General features: G+C 40.9%; 1 protein-coding gene across 4 annotated transcripts in view; it reads left to right on the top strand.

Annotated features, from left to right (window-relative positions):
• xirp2a (xin actin binding repeat containing 2a) overlaps positions 1 to 18,935 on the top strand; it is a 39,017-nt gene extending 20,082 nt beyond the window's left edge. For 2 of the 4 annotated variants that reach the window (XM_082189551.1, XM_082189554.1), the window contains 7 exons: positions 3,484 to 3,618; positions 3,902 to 3,970; positions 4,163 to 4,229; positions 4,329 to 4,432; positions 6,716 to 15,791; positions 16,668 to 16,801; positions 18,799 to 18,935. In XM_082189551.1, coding sequence (XP_082045677.1) covers positions 3,484 to 3,618; positions 3,902 to 3,970; positions 4,163 to 4,229; positions 4,329 to 4,432; positions 6,716 to 15,791; positions 16,668 to 16,762 — 9,546 coding nt within the window. In that variant the 3' untranslated portion in view covers positions 16,763 to 16,801; positions 18,799 to 18,935. Of the gene's footprint in view, positions 1 to 3,483; positions 3,619 to 3,901; positions 3,971 to 4,162; positions 4,230 to 4,328; positions 4,433 to 6,715; positions 15,792 to 16,667; positions 16,855 to 18,798 lie in introns of those variants that run through there. The other 2 variants (XM_082189553.1, XM_082189552.1) reach the window with 2 other exon arrangements.
• The last annotated feature ends 2,017 nt before the right edge of the window (positions 18,936 to 20,952 follow it).

Raw genomic sequence — 20,952 nt, forward strand, 5'->3', positions numbered from 1 at the left:
TGAAATAAAACATAAAAGTTTAAGGTTTTTTATATTTTACTTTCCGTGAATTTTTTTAATTTTTTTATTTGTATGGGTTTAGTTTTAGTTAATAATAATAACCCTGCAGTAATGGTGTCAATTTGTAGTCCAGACTGGAAGGTTCTGGAAGGTAGTCCACCCATTGTGAAATCCCAGTGGTTGAAAATCCAGCCCAACAAATATGTTCTGAATGTTTGCTATCGCGCTGCATTCCGTGACATTTTTACTAACAGTGTGGAGAGAAACATTTCTTGTCGCTGGTTAGCACACACTATTGGAAAAATAATGCTCTGTCTTTATGGTTTGTACAATATAACAAATAATTGAATAATAAATGATAAAAAAAATGAATAATGATATGACTTCTTAAATAATAATGTGTGTTTAGGTTCTAAGCAGAGGTGTAAAGTCCAGGTTCAGAAAGTAAAAGTCCTCCTCAGTATTTTGTTCCAATCACCTGGATTTGCTAATTAGCAGTTTTTCAGCCAGGAGATAGAACTATTAGTGAAATCAGCTGGCTGAGTTCATGGGTGGAATAAACATATGGCAGGACTTTTACTTACTGACCCCTGGACTTTGTTAGAAAAGAGCTTTGTTTTCAACTTTTATAGTGCCCCCTATAGGAGAATATTTGTCCTGATTTTGCTCAGTAAGACGGGTTATTTTGTTGATCCTGGAACAACATTCAGAAAATTTTATCATAACCATATCCCTACCCCTAAACCTAACTCAACGCATAAGTAATCGTTAAAATCAGAGGGGAATGATGGCTGAATAACTGATGTAGAAGCACCTAACCTTGGTCGTAAGCCTAAACTGTAAATTTGTCCCTAAAATCTGATTGGTTAATTAGAATGTTGTTCGAGGTTCAACAAAGATATTGATCCAGGAACATGTTGCCCTTGGTGAAATAAGGTTCTGCGAGGAGAATCATGTCTCAGATCTTTTCTATGTATGTAGGGGAGAACGGGGTAATGTGAGACATCGGGTAATGTGAGACACCCCCTATATCTAGGCAATAGAACACAATTGTGGTCATATGACCATTATGTTTTCAAGCCCCTTCCATTTACCCTTGGCCATGAAGGAGAGGACCTCATGGTGCTGTCGTAAGCATGTTTTTTTCACAAAAATATTTTTTTTGCATGTAAAAGTAAAATTTCTTGCTGTCAACTTAATCAACTGTTGTGCCAAAGCAAATTGATTCAGGTAAAAAAACTTATATCATACATGTTGATGAACTACCAACATATAAAACCATGTGATGATGCTAGCTGAAGATAAGCCTGAATTGCTAAGAGAGATTGTCTTTTTCTAAAATGTGGCGGTGGGGTAAAGTGAGACAAATTCTGTGGGGTAGTGAGACATGAGGCACAAGTTAAGTTTAGTCTTAAACATATTTTAATGTAATATTACATGACTTATGTTTTATTTGTAATGTCATAAACATAGTAGAAAAGCCATCATGCCAAGGCAATACACCAGGAAGCAAACCTGGGGCAAAACACCCCTCGAGGAGATGGAGAGTGCAGACGCTGAGGTCAAAGAAGGAAAGAAGTCTATAAGAGCAGCTGCAAGGGAGAGAAATATTGACAAGTCAAGCCTCCTAAGATTCATAAAGAAAAAAAAGAAGGGGGAAGTAAAATCAGTAGCCTGGGGTGCAGTAGCTTAGGCAAAGAGGTGGAGCACCTTCTCCGTCTCACCTTGTCCGAATGGAGCGTTTTTCCCCTCCTCGACAAAACCCCCAAGGTCCGTTTTAGGACCGAGGTCGCTCCGACAGGAGCTCCGCACTCTCCCTGGGAGCCTGCTAGGGAGTAAAGTCAGCATGGGAATCTCGTCCATCTGCAACCTCACGGACACTGTCCGTTTTGTTTTCGGAGGAGGACCTTCCTCCACCGCTTTTTCTCCAGGGGTGTCTCAAGCCCCTGGAGTCGCTTCGCCGTTTACCCAGACCGACTGTTCGACATGCATACGTTTTACCTATGGGATCAACCAAGAAGCCCCGGACGGTGAACCGCGATGCGCAGGCTCCCTACACACGGGTCTCGCTCCACTCGGGCCTAGGCTCGAGACAACACGGCCACTCATAGGGCGCATGAGGAACCATCCACCGGGGGCAGGGGCAGGAGGCATCTGGATTGAGGCCGTAACCAGGAAGGGTGCTTGGAAAGCGGGGGGAGGCGCAGGGCAAAGTTTGGCTCTTAAGACATGCCAGGGGGGCCCCAACTAATCCAAGCCTCCCGACGCGCCCGCGGCCACCTTTGTGGACATCCGTTTCAGACGGGCCATCTGAGTCTCCCGAGGTCAACGCGCAAATCGGGGAGGAGCAAGCTGCTCCATCCCCAGGCGCGTCCGAAGCTCCAATCGACCGGGCACCCCGACTTGACGGCCCGAAGGAGAGGGTGCGCTCCTCTGGGCCCCAGGAAACCCGGAGGCGCCTGTTTTCCATTACCTAGTCCGATAAGAGTGTCGTCTCTCTCCTCTACAACACCCCGAGCATCCGTGGTTGCTCCAGCAGGAGCGCCAACAGGTGTACGGATCTGACTTTGACCGGAGATGACCCACCCTCCCTGGGGCTGGCCCGGGAGGTCTGCGAGCATGGAGCTCTTCTTCAAATACAAGATATTTTTGGACATTTTTACAAGGAGGAATATCCTCCACTGGGTCAGGCTGTTTCCCCACCCGGTCTGACCACCACGGTTCTCTGGTCCATGTTCCTTGTCCGAGCGGAGCATTGTCCCTCCTCCACAAAGACCCAAAGGTCCGTTTTAGGACCGACTTTGCTCCAGACGGAGCTCCAGCGGTGGCGGACAAATCCGAATCTGGCTCAGGACGGGCCACCCTCCCTGGGCTGGCCAGGGGAGGTCTGACTGCATTGAGTTTTCCAAATGTATCACAATAATTTGGAAATAGTTCTTTCTTTTTTTTAGGAGGAATTTCCTCCAGTGTGCCTTTCACCCTTAGCACGCCAAGGGCGTTGCATCACTTGGTGGGTCATCAAAAAAATGTGCTTAATTGACCAATCTCCATGATTCTGTTACTAGTCCGACATTAGTTCTGGAATGTGTGGTTGTCAAGCTAGCTGTCAAGATTCTTACTGTTACAACATGTGTTGTTATGGAAGTTTCAGAGTGGAAAAAGTAAGTGGATCAGTTTACCCCCAGCTGGTTCACTTTACCCCCTTGATTTCTCTGGTCTGTCTCAGTTTACCCCTAAGCTGGGGTAAAGTGAGACACAAGACCACTTTTTTAAAAACAATCATATTTTCACTGCCCTTCGTCCTGAATACATTCTAATAATTTCCATTGCTAGGAAACATCCTGAATTAATGGGAAATGTGTAAATTTGACTGATATATCATAGGGGAACAAATGTAAAAAATGTCTCACTTTACCCCACTCTCCTACAGTGTGTAAATATGTATATTTTTGAGTGTCTGAGCATTTTATTATGTGTTATAAGGTCATGGACAGTTCTGAGCCGTGCTCTCTGCCAGGCGGACTGGCCAGCGTGAAGAAACAGTTTGAAAGCCATGAGCTCAGTTCCTCCTCTGCATCCCAAAGCACTGTTATACAACACCACTACCAGCAGAGACAGGTACAGCAGATGAACACACAAGGGATCCACAACACTCCAGACTAAAACATAGACTAAAACAAGACTTGAAGAAAGAGTACAGTTTGCAATGCTACTAAATCCCCTATTTGACGATTAACAGTTGTGCATGCAGTAAACACCTGATTTAGACTGATTCTACAATGTTTAATTCTCATATCACAAGGCATTGAGCAGTGTTACACTGTTGGTTATGTAAAACTTACAGCAGTGAGTTGCATATTGCGTGTGTTTGTTTAACAACAGATGTTCTCTGTCTTAATAGCAGGTGGTGAGCTCATCAGAGGTGACGGTACGAAGCAGTGTTAAAGAAAGTAGTACCTCAAATGCTCAGGTACTGTATATCCACATAAGATAGGATCCCATTTTTATAATACTGCAGGTGCAATACAAATGAATATTCTGTCATAATTTATTGACCCTCATGTTGTTCCAAACCTAATATAGTTAGTAGAAAACCTATATTCTGTGGTTAGGCATTCATTTGATAAATTATAAAGTGTGTTGCTCACTGTTTTCATGTTAGGTTTCCCTGGACCAGAATGTTCATCAGAGTGTGGCCTCAAGTTTCGGGGATCATTATGATGAGAAAGGTAGTGCATGTGCAGAATTATTTGTTTTAAATAACAAACTGTGAGACAATGGGGAGTTACCTCATGACTAATTATTTTTTCACTTTTACTCTGTTAAAGTGATGGTGATTGGAGGAGAAAATTTGCCAACGGTTTCTACACAAGTCCTGAAACAGCAGCATGAAAAAAGTATTGAAGAGGCCACTCCACCCAAACATATCAAGGTAAAAATAAAGTATACTCATGCACACAGTAAAATGTTTTACTTTCAATAGATTAAAAGATCATTACGACTGTTTCACACTGGCAGCGTTTGTCACGCGCAGCTGAACCTCGACTTGAGACCGCAGACACAGTCCATTCTGTCACGTTTTTCAGGTGTTCTCTTCCGACCACTGTCTGTCACATGCTTTGATTTATGATGGGCAGCCGCAGCATACAGTACGGTACAACGGGGCTAAAGGCACACCTTAGGAAAAACATTTGCTTTTCACTATTCCCATAGTGTATGACTGCAGAAAAAATATATATGTTTGTATTGAACATTTATGGATCAACAGATTTTGTGTAAAAATAAGCCATAAAAGTGGTTTTTATTTAAAAAATGTATGAGGTGGCAGGGTGGGCCTTTTACCCCACACACACGGGGTAAAAGGCTTACCGGCATGGGGCAAAAGGCACACTGTATTTATACAAATACTTTAGCTAAAATAATAATGTCTAGTTAATACTTGTTCAAAACAATCACTTTAGAAAAGTTTGCACGATTTTCTGTTCATTTTGATAAATAAAAGAATTCATTTTTGTTCAATAAATATACTGTTATTAAAATGTTAATATAAAAATATATTTTAAAAATACATAAACAAAATTATTTTAAAAAGTAAAGATTCTGAAAGCATTGAATGTGATCCCATAATAAATTAATTTAGATTTACAGTGGTAACATTAAATCATATTTTATTAACTTATATGATTAATATCATATTTTTGAATTGGTTTCATTATAAACATGGTGATTATCTATCAGGAGGACACCCAACTTAATATATGATATTTACCATCTGAATCTAACCATGTCATGTCAACAAAGTCAGCCAGACATTTATTATCATGTTAATTATTGTGCCTTTCACCCCGACAGCAGGGGTGCCTTTTACCCCAAATACCATACTTTTACACATTCTTCCGTTATTGAAAAACTTGCTTTAATTAGCTTGAAAATCATTAACAAACCTTTGTCTCGAAATATAACTATTCAGTCATTTTATTGATTAGCGATTCTCGTTCACTTAAATCTACATTTGAAAAAAACATAAAATATTAGATCAAAGTAACGCGGAATCAACTTTGCATTGCTGCCCGCCATCGCATCAAGGATCAGCCAAAAATCCACGTACATCTTGAAAAGCAGATGTTTGAGGAAAATAAAATCAAAGGAGCCTTTTACCCCATGGAGCCTTTAGCCCCGTTGTACCCTACTTTGTGGTGATGTGACCATGTTCCCCTCCTACTATCCAACACACATATAACATTCTGTATACTGCATATAGTTTACATGATAAAAGTAATCTTAAAAGTTCAGAAATACATCTAGTTTTGGGAAAAATCTCCTGGCAATTACGTGTTAATATTACGTGTCAATTAATATGTTTTCGTATATATATATATATATATATATAATTTATTTATTAATTTTTTCAGCTGAATGTGAAATGGTGAATGGTGATGATTGTGAAACACGGAACATCTCACTTTTATTTTATGGTGAAATTTGTTATTTTTCATATTAACGTACAGTAGGTGTTTTTTGAACAAGAACAATGCACAGTGGCTTTAATTCAGCGTAAGCAACGCAGCAAAAGTAAACTCGCCGCTGAAAGATCACAACACTGCTCTGCTCCCTCGGTGTGCAGTGTGAATGTTCTAATCTGTTAGAACAGGTGCTGAAAAAAAGCACCTGCTTATTCTCTGCTCACGCGTTCAGTGTGAAACAGGCCTTACTTAAAATACACTGTATGGGTGTTTCTTTTATTTCAGGCACTTTTATGTCACGTCTTTTACATAGAGTAAATAAGTCATTGGTTTATCCATGTCTGAGATCCAGACACAACTATTAAATGAAGAAAACAAATTTTTTCCCATTTACAATCTAGCTGTAATTTTGTAAAATTATGTAAAAATGTTTAAATATTATTTTTTTGTGATACATAATATACTGATATGAAATTATCCTAAAATCCTATTTTGATGTAATTATGTACATACTAAATAAAAAATAAACCAATAAGTGTATAAAAATTGTTTTAAGAGAGTTTACTAAAAGTCCACATTGCCAAAAGTGCCCTATTTAAAGAAATGCCTATATGTTAGTTTACATACATCAACTTTGTCTCCACTGGCTATTCTATTCGTTCATATTTCTTTGTATCACTCCTTTTCTGTACTTATACATGAAAATTATGTATTGATAAAATATTATGCTTGTCTTTCCCATAACAACAAAGATTGATCTTGATTACAACCAGTTTCCTTGGGCCCCAGTAAATGTTTCCTCAAAGACTACTGCCACAGGTAGCTATGAGACCATGTCTGTCACTAAAACAATGCAAGAGGCCTCTACCTCCTCTGTGGCTTCCTCACAATATGATGCCGTGGAGCACTTCGCACAACCAGTATCTGCCACACATCAGCATCAAGTGACTTCCCAAGTCCCAGGACGTTGTCTTTCCCCTAAGCCAACAGATGCACCTACTTCAGCCAAATATGCAGTCAATAAAGAGGAGTACTCTAAGCAGAGGAACCTCTATGAACTTAAGCGCCTCTACAAGCACATTCATCCAGAAGTGCGTAAAAACCTGGAGCGTGACTTCTTCACTGAAGTGACAGACACGGAGCAAACTTATGTGGACAGTGATGAGGAGGTGAGCAGAGACATTCAGCAAGCACGTTATGTTTTTGAAAACAGCAGAAGTACCAGTCCTGGAAAGTGCATAAGCCCAGAGAGAGAGTATTTGGAGTGGGATGAGATCCTGAAAGGTGAGGTGCAGTCAATGCGCTGGATGTTTGAGAACAAGCCCCTAGATTCCATTAAAGATGCAACACCAGATGAGGATGAGGGCAAGAACATAGCCCAACAAGAAATTATTGCTGGAAAAGATGTGAAGTTTACTACATGGATGTTTGAAACAAAGCCCATCGATGCTCTAGGTACAGAAAAAACAGACTCAGCAGAGCACAGTGGAAAACTAGAGCTTGCAAGGGGAGATGTCCAGACTGCAACATGGTTATTCGAGACACAACCTCTAGACTCACTCAACAGAATTTACCAAGAGGATGAGCAGGAGACACAGGTGATGTATATGAAAGACATTTCTGGGGGTGATGTGAAAACTGCTAGGTACTTGTTTGAAACACAGCACCTGGACACACTTGGACACACTGAGACTATTGATGAAAGTCACTTCCTGCAGCTGAAGTCAGAGCTTGAAGAAACCAAAGGTGAGGTAAAGAAGACAACCAAGATGTTCGAAACACAGCCCATGTGTGTCATCCGCGGTGACTCCGGTGAGATGCTGGAGATTACCAAGGTGCGACGTGAAGAAACTGAGAAAGGTGATGTCAGGACATCACGCTGGCTCTTTGAAACTCAGCCACTGGACCTGATCAGCAAAGATCCAAGTCAGGTAAAACTAATCTGTGGGGTCTCCATGGAGGAAAATTATCAGGTTGGGGTAAACAGGGGAAGATGGCTGTTCGAGACAAAGACACTTGATCAAATTAAAGATGAGGAATGGGAAACCACAAAGACTCAGAAGGAGGAGATCTTAGGTGCAGATGTGAGGAGACACTGCATGATCTTTGAAACACAGCCAATGGATAAACTTAAAGACGATACCAATGCAAGACCATTGGAGACAGAAGATATTATGGGTGGTGATGTTACTTCTGCTAGGAATTTGTTTGAAACAGTGCCAATGGAGAATCTGAAAGAGTTAGCAGAAGTTGGAAAGCTACAAAAGGTGATAGCTTCAGAAGAAGAGAAAGGTGATGTGAGACACCAGAGGTGGTTGTTTGAAAGCAAACCTCTTGAGCAGATCAGAGAAGAAAAGAAAGAGATCACACGGACTATTAATCTAGAGGAGCTTGAAAAGGGAGATGTTACAAATTACAAGGAAATATTTGAGACCATGGACCTGAGCAAGTGTACAGATGCACAAAAAATACAAGTGGAGGGTGTTACCAGTGGTTCAGTGAAATCAAATAAAGTGTTATTTGAGTCAGCACCCTTGTATGCTGTACAGGACAGCTCAGGACACTACCATGAGGTCAAAACTGTGCGCAGAGAGGAAGTTGTGAAAGGAGATGTGAGAAGCTGCAAGTGGATGTTTGAAACTCGTCCTATTGATCAGTTTGATGAGAGCATCACTAAGTTTCAGATAATCAAAGGAATATCTAAAGAAGAAATCCAATCAGGTGATGTCAAAACTGCCAAATGGCTTTTCGAAACTCAGCCCCTTGATGGCATTAAATACTTCAACTTAGAGGAAGAGGACAACAAGAAAAATGAGAGCATTGAGATCCAGAGAGGTGATGTTAAAACATGCAGATGGTTGTTCGAAACCCAGCCGATGGATGTCTTGTATGAGAAAGTAGAGACAAAGACTGAGGACACTACAGACATCCAGAAAGGAGATGTTAAAACCTGTACATGGCTTTTTGAGACTCAGACTCTTGACAGCATCAAAGATGAGTCTGAGACAATCCTGAAAACTTGCACAGTAAAGCAAGACGATGTACAAGGTAAGGATGTACGTCTAGTACGTTTCCTATTTGAGACCGAAAACCTGGAAAACATCACAGACGATAAGGATCATAGTGGCTTTAAGCGAATAACAGAGATTGACATTAACTCTGGAGATGTATCACGGATGAAATACATCTTTGAGAATCAGTCATCTGATATAATGACTTCTACATCAGAGGAAACCATGCAGAAACTTAAATGCCGTCAAACAGAGGACATTCAGAAAGGAAATGTGGTGAACTGTACCTGGATATTTGAAAATCAACCAATTGATTCCATCCAGGTAAACTCTGAGGAATTAAAGGAGTCACGCACAGTAACAGATATTCAGGGAGGTAATGTTGATAAAGGTCGCTTCATTTTTGAGACATACTCATTAGATAAGATTCAGGAGGAAACATCTGATACTGAGATCAGCAAACTCCAAAGCATCATACACAAGGAGATTGAGAAAGGGGACGTAAAAAACTACACCATGATGTTTGAGACTCAGCCACTGTATGCTATCAGGGACAAAGAAGGACACTATCATGAGGTTACTACAGTCACAAAAGAAGAGATTCTGCGAGGAGATGTGGTTGGGGCAAGATGGTTATTTGAGACAAAGCCCCTTGACTCAATAAGAGACACAGATGAGGTTTATGTCATCAAAGCTGTTACGGAAGAAGACATCCAAAAAGGAGACGTCAGCACAGCCAGGTGGAGGTTTGAAACACAGCCTCTAGATGAGATTGCAGAGGATATGAAAGTTGCTAATAAAACAGTAGCAGACATCCAAGGGGGGGATGTGAAAACAAACAAGCAGCTTTTTGAAATGGATGACCTATCAAAGAAATTTGTGAGAACCGTTAGTGTCAGTGAGATTCAGAGAGGTAATGTGAGAAGCTCCACATGGATGTTTGAAACTCATACCATTGACAAGATCCGTGGTGAAGGTTCGGAGTATGACGAGATGGAGAAGGTGACACGTGAAGAAGTGGTAAAAGGTGATGTTAAGCAGTCTGTGTGGCTCTTTGAAAAGGAACCACTTGATCGTATCAAGGAAGTTGATGAAACAGATACTGTAATTTCTCGTGAGGAAATCCCAAAAGCTGACGTGAAGACAACAACTTGGTTATTTGAAACTACCGCCCTAACTGAGTTTAATGAGAGCAGTGTGGAGAGAACAGAGATCGTTGGTAAGAGCATTAAGTCAACCCTAGAAGAGCTGTATTCTCAGAAAATGGTTGAGTCACAAGGCATTTTAATTGAGGCAGATGAGATTGGAGATGTCAGAATGGCTAAATACAAACTTCTAAACCAGGAGACTCCAGAGATCCAGAGAGAAGAAGTAATACATGGAGACCTGAACAATATTATGATGAACCTGCTTAACAGACGTGAGACAACAGAGAGGGGAATCACCATAGATAGGGAGGAAAGAGGAAATATCAACTCAACTGTCCAACAGCTCTTTAATCAGGATAAGAGTGACAATGTTGAGAAAGAGGAAATTATCAGAGGAGACATTCAAGATGCAATTAATAACTTGCTCAAGCAGGAAGGATCTTCCAAACGTGGCATTCTGATTCAAGAAGATGAGAAAGGAGATGTGAGAATGACCATATACTCACTTCTCAATAAAGAAAGTGAGAGCAATGTTGAGAAAGAGGATATAATTAGAGGAAATATTCGTGGAACACTGCATAGGCTGCTGGGTAATGCTGATGCAAGGGACCCATCCTCTAAGATAACTGTGGGAGAAGCAGAGAGGGGAAATGTCAGTTTTTATTCTACTTGTATTGAGTCTGGGGCAATGGACTACCTCAGACAACTTCAGGTGGGAGCCGATGAAATTGTTCAGGAAAACATTAAAGAAAAGATTATTGGAGGTGATGTAGAACAAACAAAGCAGATTCTAAGAAAGAGCCAGCAGACAATAGGACGAACTGTTGCTGAAGATGATATTGTACCAGGTGATGTAATTAACACTGTACAGGTGTTTATGATGGAACCTGTACTATCCCTGCATAACATGCAGAAAGAGGATATAGTAAAGGGAGACTTGAGAGCAGCTCTTGACTCTCTTTCACAAGCTGCAAACCAATGTGTTGTCATAGAAAAAGAAGATATAGTCAAAGGAGATATCAGTACAACACTTAGGTCTCTTGAGGAGGCTCAAAACCAACTAAAAGAAATAGAAAAACCTGAAATTGTCCCTGGTGATATTAGGGGTGCATTAGAATCTCTTGAAAAATCAACATCTGCAAAGACTGAGGTAATTATTGAAGATTTGGTACCAGGGGATATTAAAGGTACCTTAAAATCCCTGGAGGAGGCAAAGCAGGCGGTAAAAGAGGTTGAGAAGGAGGAGATTGTTAAAGGTGACATTCAGACTGCTCTTCTAAGTCTTCAAGAGGCTTCAACTGAAAAGAGGGCTTTTCAGCACCAAGTAAGTGAACAGGGTGATGTGAAAGGTACAATTCAGCTTTTACTAGAGCCAGCCTCATCCCCAAATATGCAGAGGAGGCCAAGCACAGAGGGTGACATAAAATCCTCCATCAAATCCCTTTATGAACAGGAGCAAATGCAAATTGAGAAAGAAGAGGTGATTAAGGGAGATGTTCAGGGCACCATTAAATCCCTGATGAAGAAGAAAGAGCAATCAAGCCACAAATCAAAAATAAATAAGAAAGCTAAAGCTCCCATTAGGAATCCTGTTCCCCCTCAACAAGCAACTCGTGATTGCCCAGCTGGACCTAAAACTGAGGAAAAGCCAGAAAATCCACCTCCAGTGAGAAACATGCAGCAGAGCAGCACGCAAAAAACATCAGAGATCAAATCTTCAGAAAGTCAGACATCTTCTGAGGAGTATCGTTCTACTACTAAACAGATGACTACAGCTGTTCATTCACAAGAGTCCTCTCAAGGCTCTCAAAAGATTAATGTAAAGGAGCAACATATAAAACAAAAACAGAACACTCCTAGTCCAGTGTTAATCAAGAAGAAGAACGTTGGAGGTCATATGAGTGAGAAAAAATCTGAAATTGCAGCTATGTCTTCAACAAATGCATCAATGGAGGTATCACAAAGTAATATTAGCATGAAGCAAACTGAAGAGACAAAGACAGTCACACAGGTTCAGACGACTAAGACAACAGAGCACACCACCATAACCCAGAAGCAGAACATCAAGAATTTAAAATCAGAGAAAAATGTTAAGAGTCTAAACCGCAATCTCAGTCCCAAAGGAATGATAAAAAAAGTGAAGCCACAGCCAGAGATTCACTTTCCACCACCTCCGAGTTCTCCTCCACCCCCCTCTGAGTCAGAGCTTTCTCTGCCTCCTCCTCCCTCACCAGTGGCAGAAAGTGATGTCCAGTCAGCCCTCTTACCTCGCCCTCCTCTGGTCACGAGACAGGACAGTGACCTTCCCCCTCCACCACCACCTATCATGGAAACAGACACTGAATTCTTTCCACCACCTCCTCCACCCCAAGACCTCCTGCCTCCTCCTCCATCTCAACAGGAACTCAGCTCGATATCTGTTTCCACTCAACCTGGAAAGCCAAAAGGCAGAGCTCTATTCAAAGTACCCAAACCTGAGCCTCCCAAGCAACCACAGCCCAAAACATTTAAATGGCAGAAAAAACAAACTGCACCTGTTCCACCACCTCCACCTCCTCTATCAGTGGCAGAGCAGAGTGAAACAGTTGCATCAAACATAACTGTAGTCACTGAAACTACAGAGAACATCACCAAGCAAAAGGGCCAGGTTAAAACAATTGAACCTCCAGCACCACATATTGCTAAAGCTTCATCAGCAATACCTGTGCTACAACCAGCAGCTGAGGAACCACCACGCCCAAAAAAGGTTTTCGTTCCGCCAATTAAACTCCCACCTCCCCCTGACACTACTGCTCCAAAACCAAGACCTTATGGAAGTAAATTCAAAACACCTCTAATGCTTGCAGAAGAGAGATATCGCAAACAAAGAGAGGAGGCTGAAAAGAACAAGGGAGAAAGCACTCCCACCTCACCCCCACCTACTAAAACATTCAATGTCAGTGAAATGAAGGCTGAAGCAGAGTCAAGCGCACAGAAAGCTGAAAAGCCTCAAATAATTTTTGAGACCCAGAAAGAAACATCTAAAGTACCAGAGCCTGAGCAGAAGCCAGCCATGTTGCCTAAAGAAACAGCAGAAAAACTTTCCCCCCCAAAAAGTCCACAGACCCCTCCAAAGAAAAAGCCAACTGCAAATTCTCAGATAAGCAAACCTTCGATTCCCAAAGTTGCTAAGAAAACAAGCACAGAATCATCCAACACAGTATCAGATAAAAAGCAGGCATCTATCACAGCTGCCTTAGAGATTAAAAGCCATCCAGCCCCTACAGTCCATCCACATTCAGTTACAGAGCAAGTTGTGAGTACAAAAGCTCACTCTGGAAAACAAGAGAGCATCCAGGCCACAAAAAGTTTTCAAAGTCAGATAACTGTTTCTGCTCAAGAAGAAGAGATCAAGAGCCTAGAGACTTGTGCAGCTCAAGAAGTCAAGAAGGTTTCCTCTCAGACCACAAAGATCCCAAAAGTGACCCCCAGCTTTAAGGTGAAAACATTTAAGGTACCTAAGGTAGAAAAGCCGGAGAAACAGGAAGAGGAAAAGGACATAGTTCAATCAAGTGTGCAAACAAGTGTGTCACAAGTGTGCATAGGTCAGGAGGGCCTCCAAAAATCCAACAGTGACATGGAAAAAATTGAAGTGAAAGTTGAGAAAAAGGAGGAAATGAGACAAACCAAGCAAGACACCAAAATGGAGGTCCAGTTGAAGAAACAAAGACAAACATCAGTTAAGCAGCCACCACCTGTGGCACCAAGACCATCAGTTGAAATACATCAAATACAACCAGCAATATCGATAGACGTACATCAAGGTCAAGGGCAGACAACTGTCATTCAGTCCCATCAAGCAGTGAGAGAGGAATGTGTACAGATTCATGAAGAGAGGATGGTCACTCAGAGCACAGTTCAACAACAGAGCACTCAACAAAAAAGTAAATTCCAGATCAAAAAGCAGGTAAAGCCTTCACCGCGGCCTCCAAGCAGAGAGGAGGCCATAAAACAGTCAATGCAGAAAGAGGAGCAAAACAAAACAGAGATTACAGAAACCGCAGATTCGGAAAAGAGTGCATTAATCACAACTGAAAATTCTTATGCACAAAAATGTGAAGAGATTAAAAAATTGTTGAGTTACATCAAGGAGTTTGAAGGATCCCCTGCAAAAATGAATCCAAAGTCATTAAAGACCATGCTGAGTATCATTCCTGATTGGCTAGTCGATTCTGAAGAGAAGGCTGATTTAAGCTGTACTCAGTACAACAAGCAGAAAATTATAGAGGTCATAACCTATGTACAGAACCTTGCCCTGGCTAAACTGAATTTTTTAGAACGAAATTTGTCTGTTTCAGAGTCGGCAAAAAGTGTGTCAACACAGGAGAAGAAAATAGTAGGTGGAGCCACACAAAAAATATCTAAGATTACTATTGGCTCAGCAAAAATAGAGACTCAGAAGAAAGTATTGGAGGAAAAGAAGACAGAGTGCCAGAGTGAATCAAAGACAGCAGAGCTCAAAATGCCACCTGAGCTAAGAATGCGGACACCATCACCAACGTATATCTGCATTGAGTCTGCCAAGAGGACAGACTCTCCTTTGAGAGTGACTCCATCACCGACTTCCTCTTACAGGTCGGGCACCACACCAACACCTCCACCTCGCTGGTCTGAAACACCAACACGCCTGAACCAATCCACACCCTCCCCCACAATGAGTCGCTCTGAGAAACTAGCTAAACTAAGAGATACCACAGCCAAACTCTCGCAAGGCATGACTCCACCACCCATGCCTTTGCCAGAGTACATGATAAAGGTCCAAACAGATCTGGAAGGGTCTCGCTCATCCAGCTGTTCAGAGATTACCTTTGAGACTCAAATGATGGAATCATCCCTGCTGGATATCACAGATATCCATGGAGACTCAATGATGACCGTGAAAGACAAGCGTGAGTTCTTTGAAGAGGCTCAGAAAGCAGAGGTGTCTCGTACATATGTACGCAGGGATCCTATTGACATCCCAGAGCGTCTTGAACCAGATACAGAAGATGAGCCAGAGATCCCGAGATCCATAGATGCACATGAGAAAATGTTAGAGGACTTGCCCAGGGTTGACCTATCTAGGCTTGTTAACAAATTTGAGTCTCCCCAGCCTAAAGTTTATGTTCGAAAGGAGCCTATTGTGATTACTGAGAGACTTGAAAGTGACACAGAAGATGCTGAACCTGAGAAGAAGTCATGCTTGGTAGAGGACATACCAAGCTTTGATATTAAGGCCCTCAAGAATGTCTTTGAAATGGGTGAGCAAGCCCACCAGTACCTAAAGGAAGAGAAAAAGAATCCTGAGAAACAAGAGGATGCACCTGAAGGATTTTCTGAAACTAAATCTGCAACTGAGCACTTCGCCACTGTAGATGAGTTTGGAAACACTATAACAGGCATGAAGACTGAAACAACCTCCCACTTTCAGAGTGTGAAAACACGAGGTGATCCACCAACTTATGCAGATGTAGTAAGAGGGGATGTTCCTGTCCTGGACGTTCCACCAGAGGCCTCTGCAGAAGAGTTACTAAAGAGTTTCCAACAGACATGGGCAGAGAGTGAAAATGTCTTCAAAAATCTGGGCTTCACTGTGTCTGAACAGCACAGATCACAGACTGTTTCACACCAGCACCAGACTGTTGTCACCGGTAAACCTATGTGATGAGCATGGAAAAGTTAACAAAGAGTACAGTGTGATGACTAAAACAGTGATGGTGTGTTTGCACTTGACAAATAGAGATTCTTTAGGTATTTCTTGTGCCTGTACTTAAATTTAGATATTTTAGTTTGAGTTAATAATGGAGTGCTGCTAAACTGGATATCATAGTCAAAGTGAATATGATTATTGTTTTGTGAACTGAACATTTGAAGTATTGCCCTTTAGATTTTATGAGACTGTGCTGAGGTCCAGATGAAATGTGTGCGGTTTTATTTAACCTCCCTAAATGCATGTATTACTTAAATATTTTAATTCCAGCAACTATACTAACAACTTTTTGATTCCTTTTCTATATTCCTTAACTCATTAACATCTTTACACATAAAATATATACACTGCCCGGCCAAAGACGACAAGATACAAGATCTTCACCAAAAAAATATGCACCTCTTGATGGAAATTAATGATTTGATGTTATTTCCATCAAGAGGTGCATCAAGTATTGACAATGCACAATGCACTTGAGCACTCTGTAAAGTTTACTCCAGCACATTCCAAAGACTTTCAATGAATTCATGGTCTGGACATTGTCATCCTAGAATATGGCCATGATGTGTCTTCCAACGTGGTTGTTTAAGAAATGAAAAGCTACACACTCCATCAATTAGGGTTAGAAGAACTGTTTTCCAACATATAACATGCCAGAAACATAGTAATCACTGCAATAATGATCCAATCATAGACTCTTAAGCATTTGCCTATTAAAATCCAAACAGCGACTTTGGTGGGGCAGTGTATACATATACATACGTATGTGTTGACAGATTTAAAAGCATTTTCTAATGTCAGTCTCTCTCTCCAACAGAAGATACGGGTGCCAGATTCCGAACTGTGTCAGGCATGTCGGAAGAGGGTGTATCCCATGGAGTCTCTCATAGCAGACAAGCAAAACTTCCATAAAAGCTGTTTTAGATGTGCTCACTGCAGCAGCCAGCTCAGGTAGTGGCTTAATTTTTTACATTAATCCTAGATGTTTTTCCACATTTTAATGGGTTACAGCTAGGGATGTCCCGATCCGATCCACGGCATCGGTATCGTGCCGATACTGGCCCAAAACGCTAGATCGGATATCGAAGGGGAGAAAAAAAATTATCCGATCCGATACCCATTAGGGGTGGAACGGTACGTATTCGTACTGAACGTACGTTCGGTGCATGGATTTACACAGAGAATACACGGTATAAAAATAAATAAAACTCGCGTGCACATTAATTAATGTAATACGGAAATAACGTTACTGTTAGATACGCGCATATGCGGGTTCTTTAGGGACAATCTGTAGCCCCGCCTTAGCTCTGAACGCGCGTCTATATCGCTTCAAACGCTCACTTTATCATTATACGCGCGCGGCGCGTCCTATTCGCTTTGGACGCGCGAATGGATTCAAACTGTTCAAGCATCGAACTAGACGCGAGTTTGACGCTCTATTCGCGTTTAGTGTGAACGCAGCAAAATGAACAGGCTGCGATGTCAAGATTGCAATGCTGGAATGTGTGTGTGTGTGTGTGTGTGTGTGTGTGTGTGTGTGTGTCAGAGAGAGAGAGAGGCACGGGCGCGATCGAACAGTGGAAAGATAAAAACATACTCCGTCATTTTCATACAGGACATCATTAAAACTGCAAAAAGTGTTTTAAGCCTACTTATATTTGTGTAAAACACAACATTGTGCTTTTGTCAAACTGTAAACTCTTGTCAAACTGTAACTGCCACCCAACCAAAATCTCACACACACACACACACACACACACACACACACACACACACACACACACACACACACACACACACACACACACACACACACACACACACTGTTTAAAAGCAAAAATGATCTAATCTTTTGGACATTCATCATATTGCATTGGTTTTCATTTATTGTCCTAAAACAGACTAATCTGTTTGTTTTGAAGTTACACATTCTACATTGAATAAAAAAGAAAATCAAATGTGTTTTTAAAAGTAGTATTCTTTTATACAGAAATAAATTATTTATAATTCAGATGAGAATAAAGTTAAAGTTAATAAAAATTTTAAGGAAACAAATATATTGATCTGAAATATAGCAAATTAATTTAAAATTCATTCAGGTTACCAAACATATCTCAAGGTCTTTTGAATAAAGGGTGGCAGTCTTTCATTATCAACTGTTGTTGTGGACTATATACTGGAGAAGTATTTGTTCTCCATTTGAGTGAGATGTTCTTATGTGGCTAATTGAGCAAAGTGCTTCCATATATTTTATTATTATTAGTATTAGTTCAAGAATAAAATAAAAATATCGGATTGATATCGGTATCGGCAAATAGCCAAAGCTGCGGCATCAGTATCGTATCGGAAGTGAAAAAGTGGTATCGGGACATCCCTAGTTACAGCATGGAACAAGTGAGAAGAAGTTCTTGGTGAAATGCACCATGATTTGCAACTTGATTTGATTTGAATACTTGTTATTTAAACTGATTACAACATTGGCAAGAATGTTCGAAGTTTGAGTGAGCTTGTATGATTTTTTTTGTGGAGAGTTCACGAGTTCACACTTACATATAATTTGAGGGGGTAAAGTTTAATTGCTTAATTGGCGTGCTGTCCGGGGGGAGGGCTCCGAGCTCGGAGTTCGGCCCGAACCCAGAGTACTCCCCCCTTATGTAAGTGCTTAGGACTAGAAGCGTGGAGAAGGGGTGGTGGAGGGATGCTGCAAAACTGTCAATGGAATGAGGTGAGACTGCTGAGTGTATATATACCTCTAACCATTGATTGCTGAGTGCTCTCCACTTGTGTTAATTATCTGAACGTGCTCCTCCCGAACTTTGTTAATAAAACATCATTTATAAATATATGAGAGTTGTTCTTGTAATGTCAGAATACAATATACAGCTATCTAGTTCTTCAGATCCACATCGCAAATTCAAATCATATTTGTGTTTATCTCTCTGCTTCAGTCTTGGAAACTATGCTTCTCTCCATGGACGAATGTACTGCAAGCCACACTACAAACAACTTTTCAAGTCTAAAGGCAACTATGATGAAGGGTTTGGAGAAAGGCCCCACAAAGAACTTTGGAGTACAAAGAATCAGAACAGCTCGGCAGAAACAACTAACATGAAAAACAATCCTCCTGTCAATTTTAATGTCAAAGTAACTCACAGCCCACAAGAAAATGACCCCAACACTACAGAGAATATGACTCAAGCAAAGTTGAATGATGACATAAAGAAGCAAGCAAATAAAATGGCAGTTGTGTGGCCGCCCCTCTGTGATTCCCCAAAGAAGCCATTTAATTTAGAGGATGAAATAAAGGTAGTCAAACCTGTCTGGCCTCCTCAAGTTGAATCAGAACTTTCAGGTAAAGAGGATAATGATCCAGCAGTAAATAAGAGGCAAACCGCATTTACTAGTGGAAACCCAGTAGAAAATGGGCCCAAAGAAAATGATGGAGGGCTTGTGTCACCGATAAATATGCCAGAAAAGTCATCTACAGATGCTAAAATAACTCAAAAGCCAGAGGAGCCAACACCAAACATTGAAACAGCTGGGGCAAAGGATGCCAGTGAAACAGGCAAAGCCATTGAGCCCTCAATCGAAAGTCAGCAGACCACAGAGCAGAAAGATAATGAGGTAATGAAGGCAAAAGAAGGAAGGGAGATGAATGGTCAAAAAGAGGAGGAAATGGAAAATGGAGTAGCAGAAAGAACTAAGAATGTGAACGTAGATGAGGAGAGTGACAAAGCAAAAAACACTGATGAAATTGGTGCAAAGGAAAGTGAAAAGAAAGTGCAAATAAATGAGGGAGAAGAGCTAACAGTGACAGTGATTGATGGTGAAATACCAAATGGCCAAACAGCCAATGGCAATGCAAACAACAACAATAATAACAACAACAGTAACCTATTATTGGACAACAAGGCCAGTTTGGCAGGAATGAATGAAATTAAAGAAAAAACAGAACTGCTGGACTTGTCCTCCTCAGGGGCACTTTTTTCTCCAGAATCATTTAAAGAAGAGGTCAACAGTGAGATCAGGGCTTCTGACATTTTCCAATCCCTTCAAGAGGACAGCTCTGTCATATCATGTGCCAAATACTCCCAAGACAAGAAAGAGGCAGAACAAGAATGTCCCACTACCAAAACATTGGTTTGCACAGAGACAGATGACAACAAAAAATTCAGTGCCTCACATTTCCTAGATGACATATTTGCAGGTTTTGATGACAGTTCTAGTTTGTTTCATGAATTTAAGGATGACATTTATAGCAAGGAATCAGCTTCATCTCAGCTGGATGACCTTCTGGATTTTGGAATAGAATCAAAGGGGGAGATGGGCCAACATACTGAGGCGGAAACGAGGAAGAATCCGCTCGATGAAAATGACACCAAAGCTTCTGGGCTGCTGAGTGAAGCCAGTAGCCTCTGGCAGGATGAAAATGACTTCTTGTCCGTAGAGGATCAAATTAAACAGAACCGATATTATGATGATGACTGATGGGATGGGGGGGGGGGAATGAACACTGTTTAATCTGCCATACACTCATTTATACACAATCAAAGTTTCTGTTAACATCCCTTAGAACAGTACCAAATCTCTGTTCATGGAGAGATGATTGTTAGCATGCTTGTATTGTATTTTATACTCAGCTCGCAGCAGACAGCACATTTAACTGCATTCTGATCATTTTTAAAAGCTTTATTGAAAGCACCTGGTGTGCAAGACAAATTTGGGTAATATGATTGTGATTCTTTTTGTTTTTGCTGTAAACATTTAATTCAAAATTCATGTATCTTTTCATGTGTCTGTGTTTGCAGATACTCTTTTATTTTTTCATTATAGAACATTCATAGGGGGTTATGATTTCTGCTTTTGTTTGAAAGAGTTTTTGACAGGTTGTCTGTCTTAAGGTGGTTAGAACTAATTGTTTCCATTATACTGCTAGTGCTAATGCATTGACAATGAATAAAAACCATGTTTCTGGAATTATCAGTATTATCTTTTTATTTCATCAGCATAATGTTCTGTATTTTTCATATGAAATATCCATGCATAGTCAAAGAACATTATCAGAAGTTCTTTTGTAAATAATAATAATAATTAATAATTAA

The sequence above is a fragment of the Leuciscus leuciscus genome, assembly GCF_965113295.1.
Source record: "Leuciscus leuciscus genome assembly, chromosome: 14".
Classification (NCBI taxonomy): Eukaryota; Metazoa; Chordata; class Actinopteri; order Cypriniformes; family Leuciscidae; genus Leuciscus; species Leuciscus leuciscus.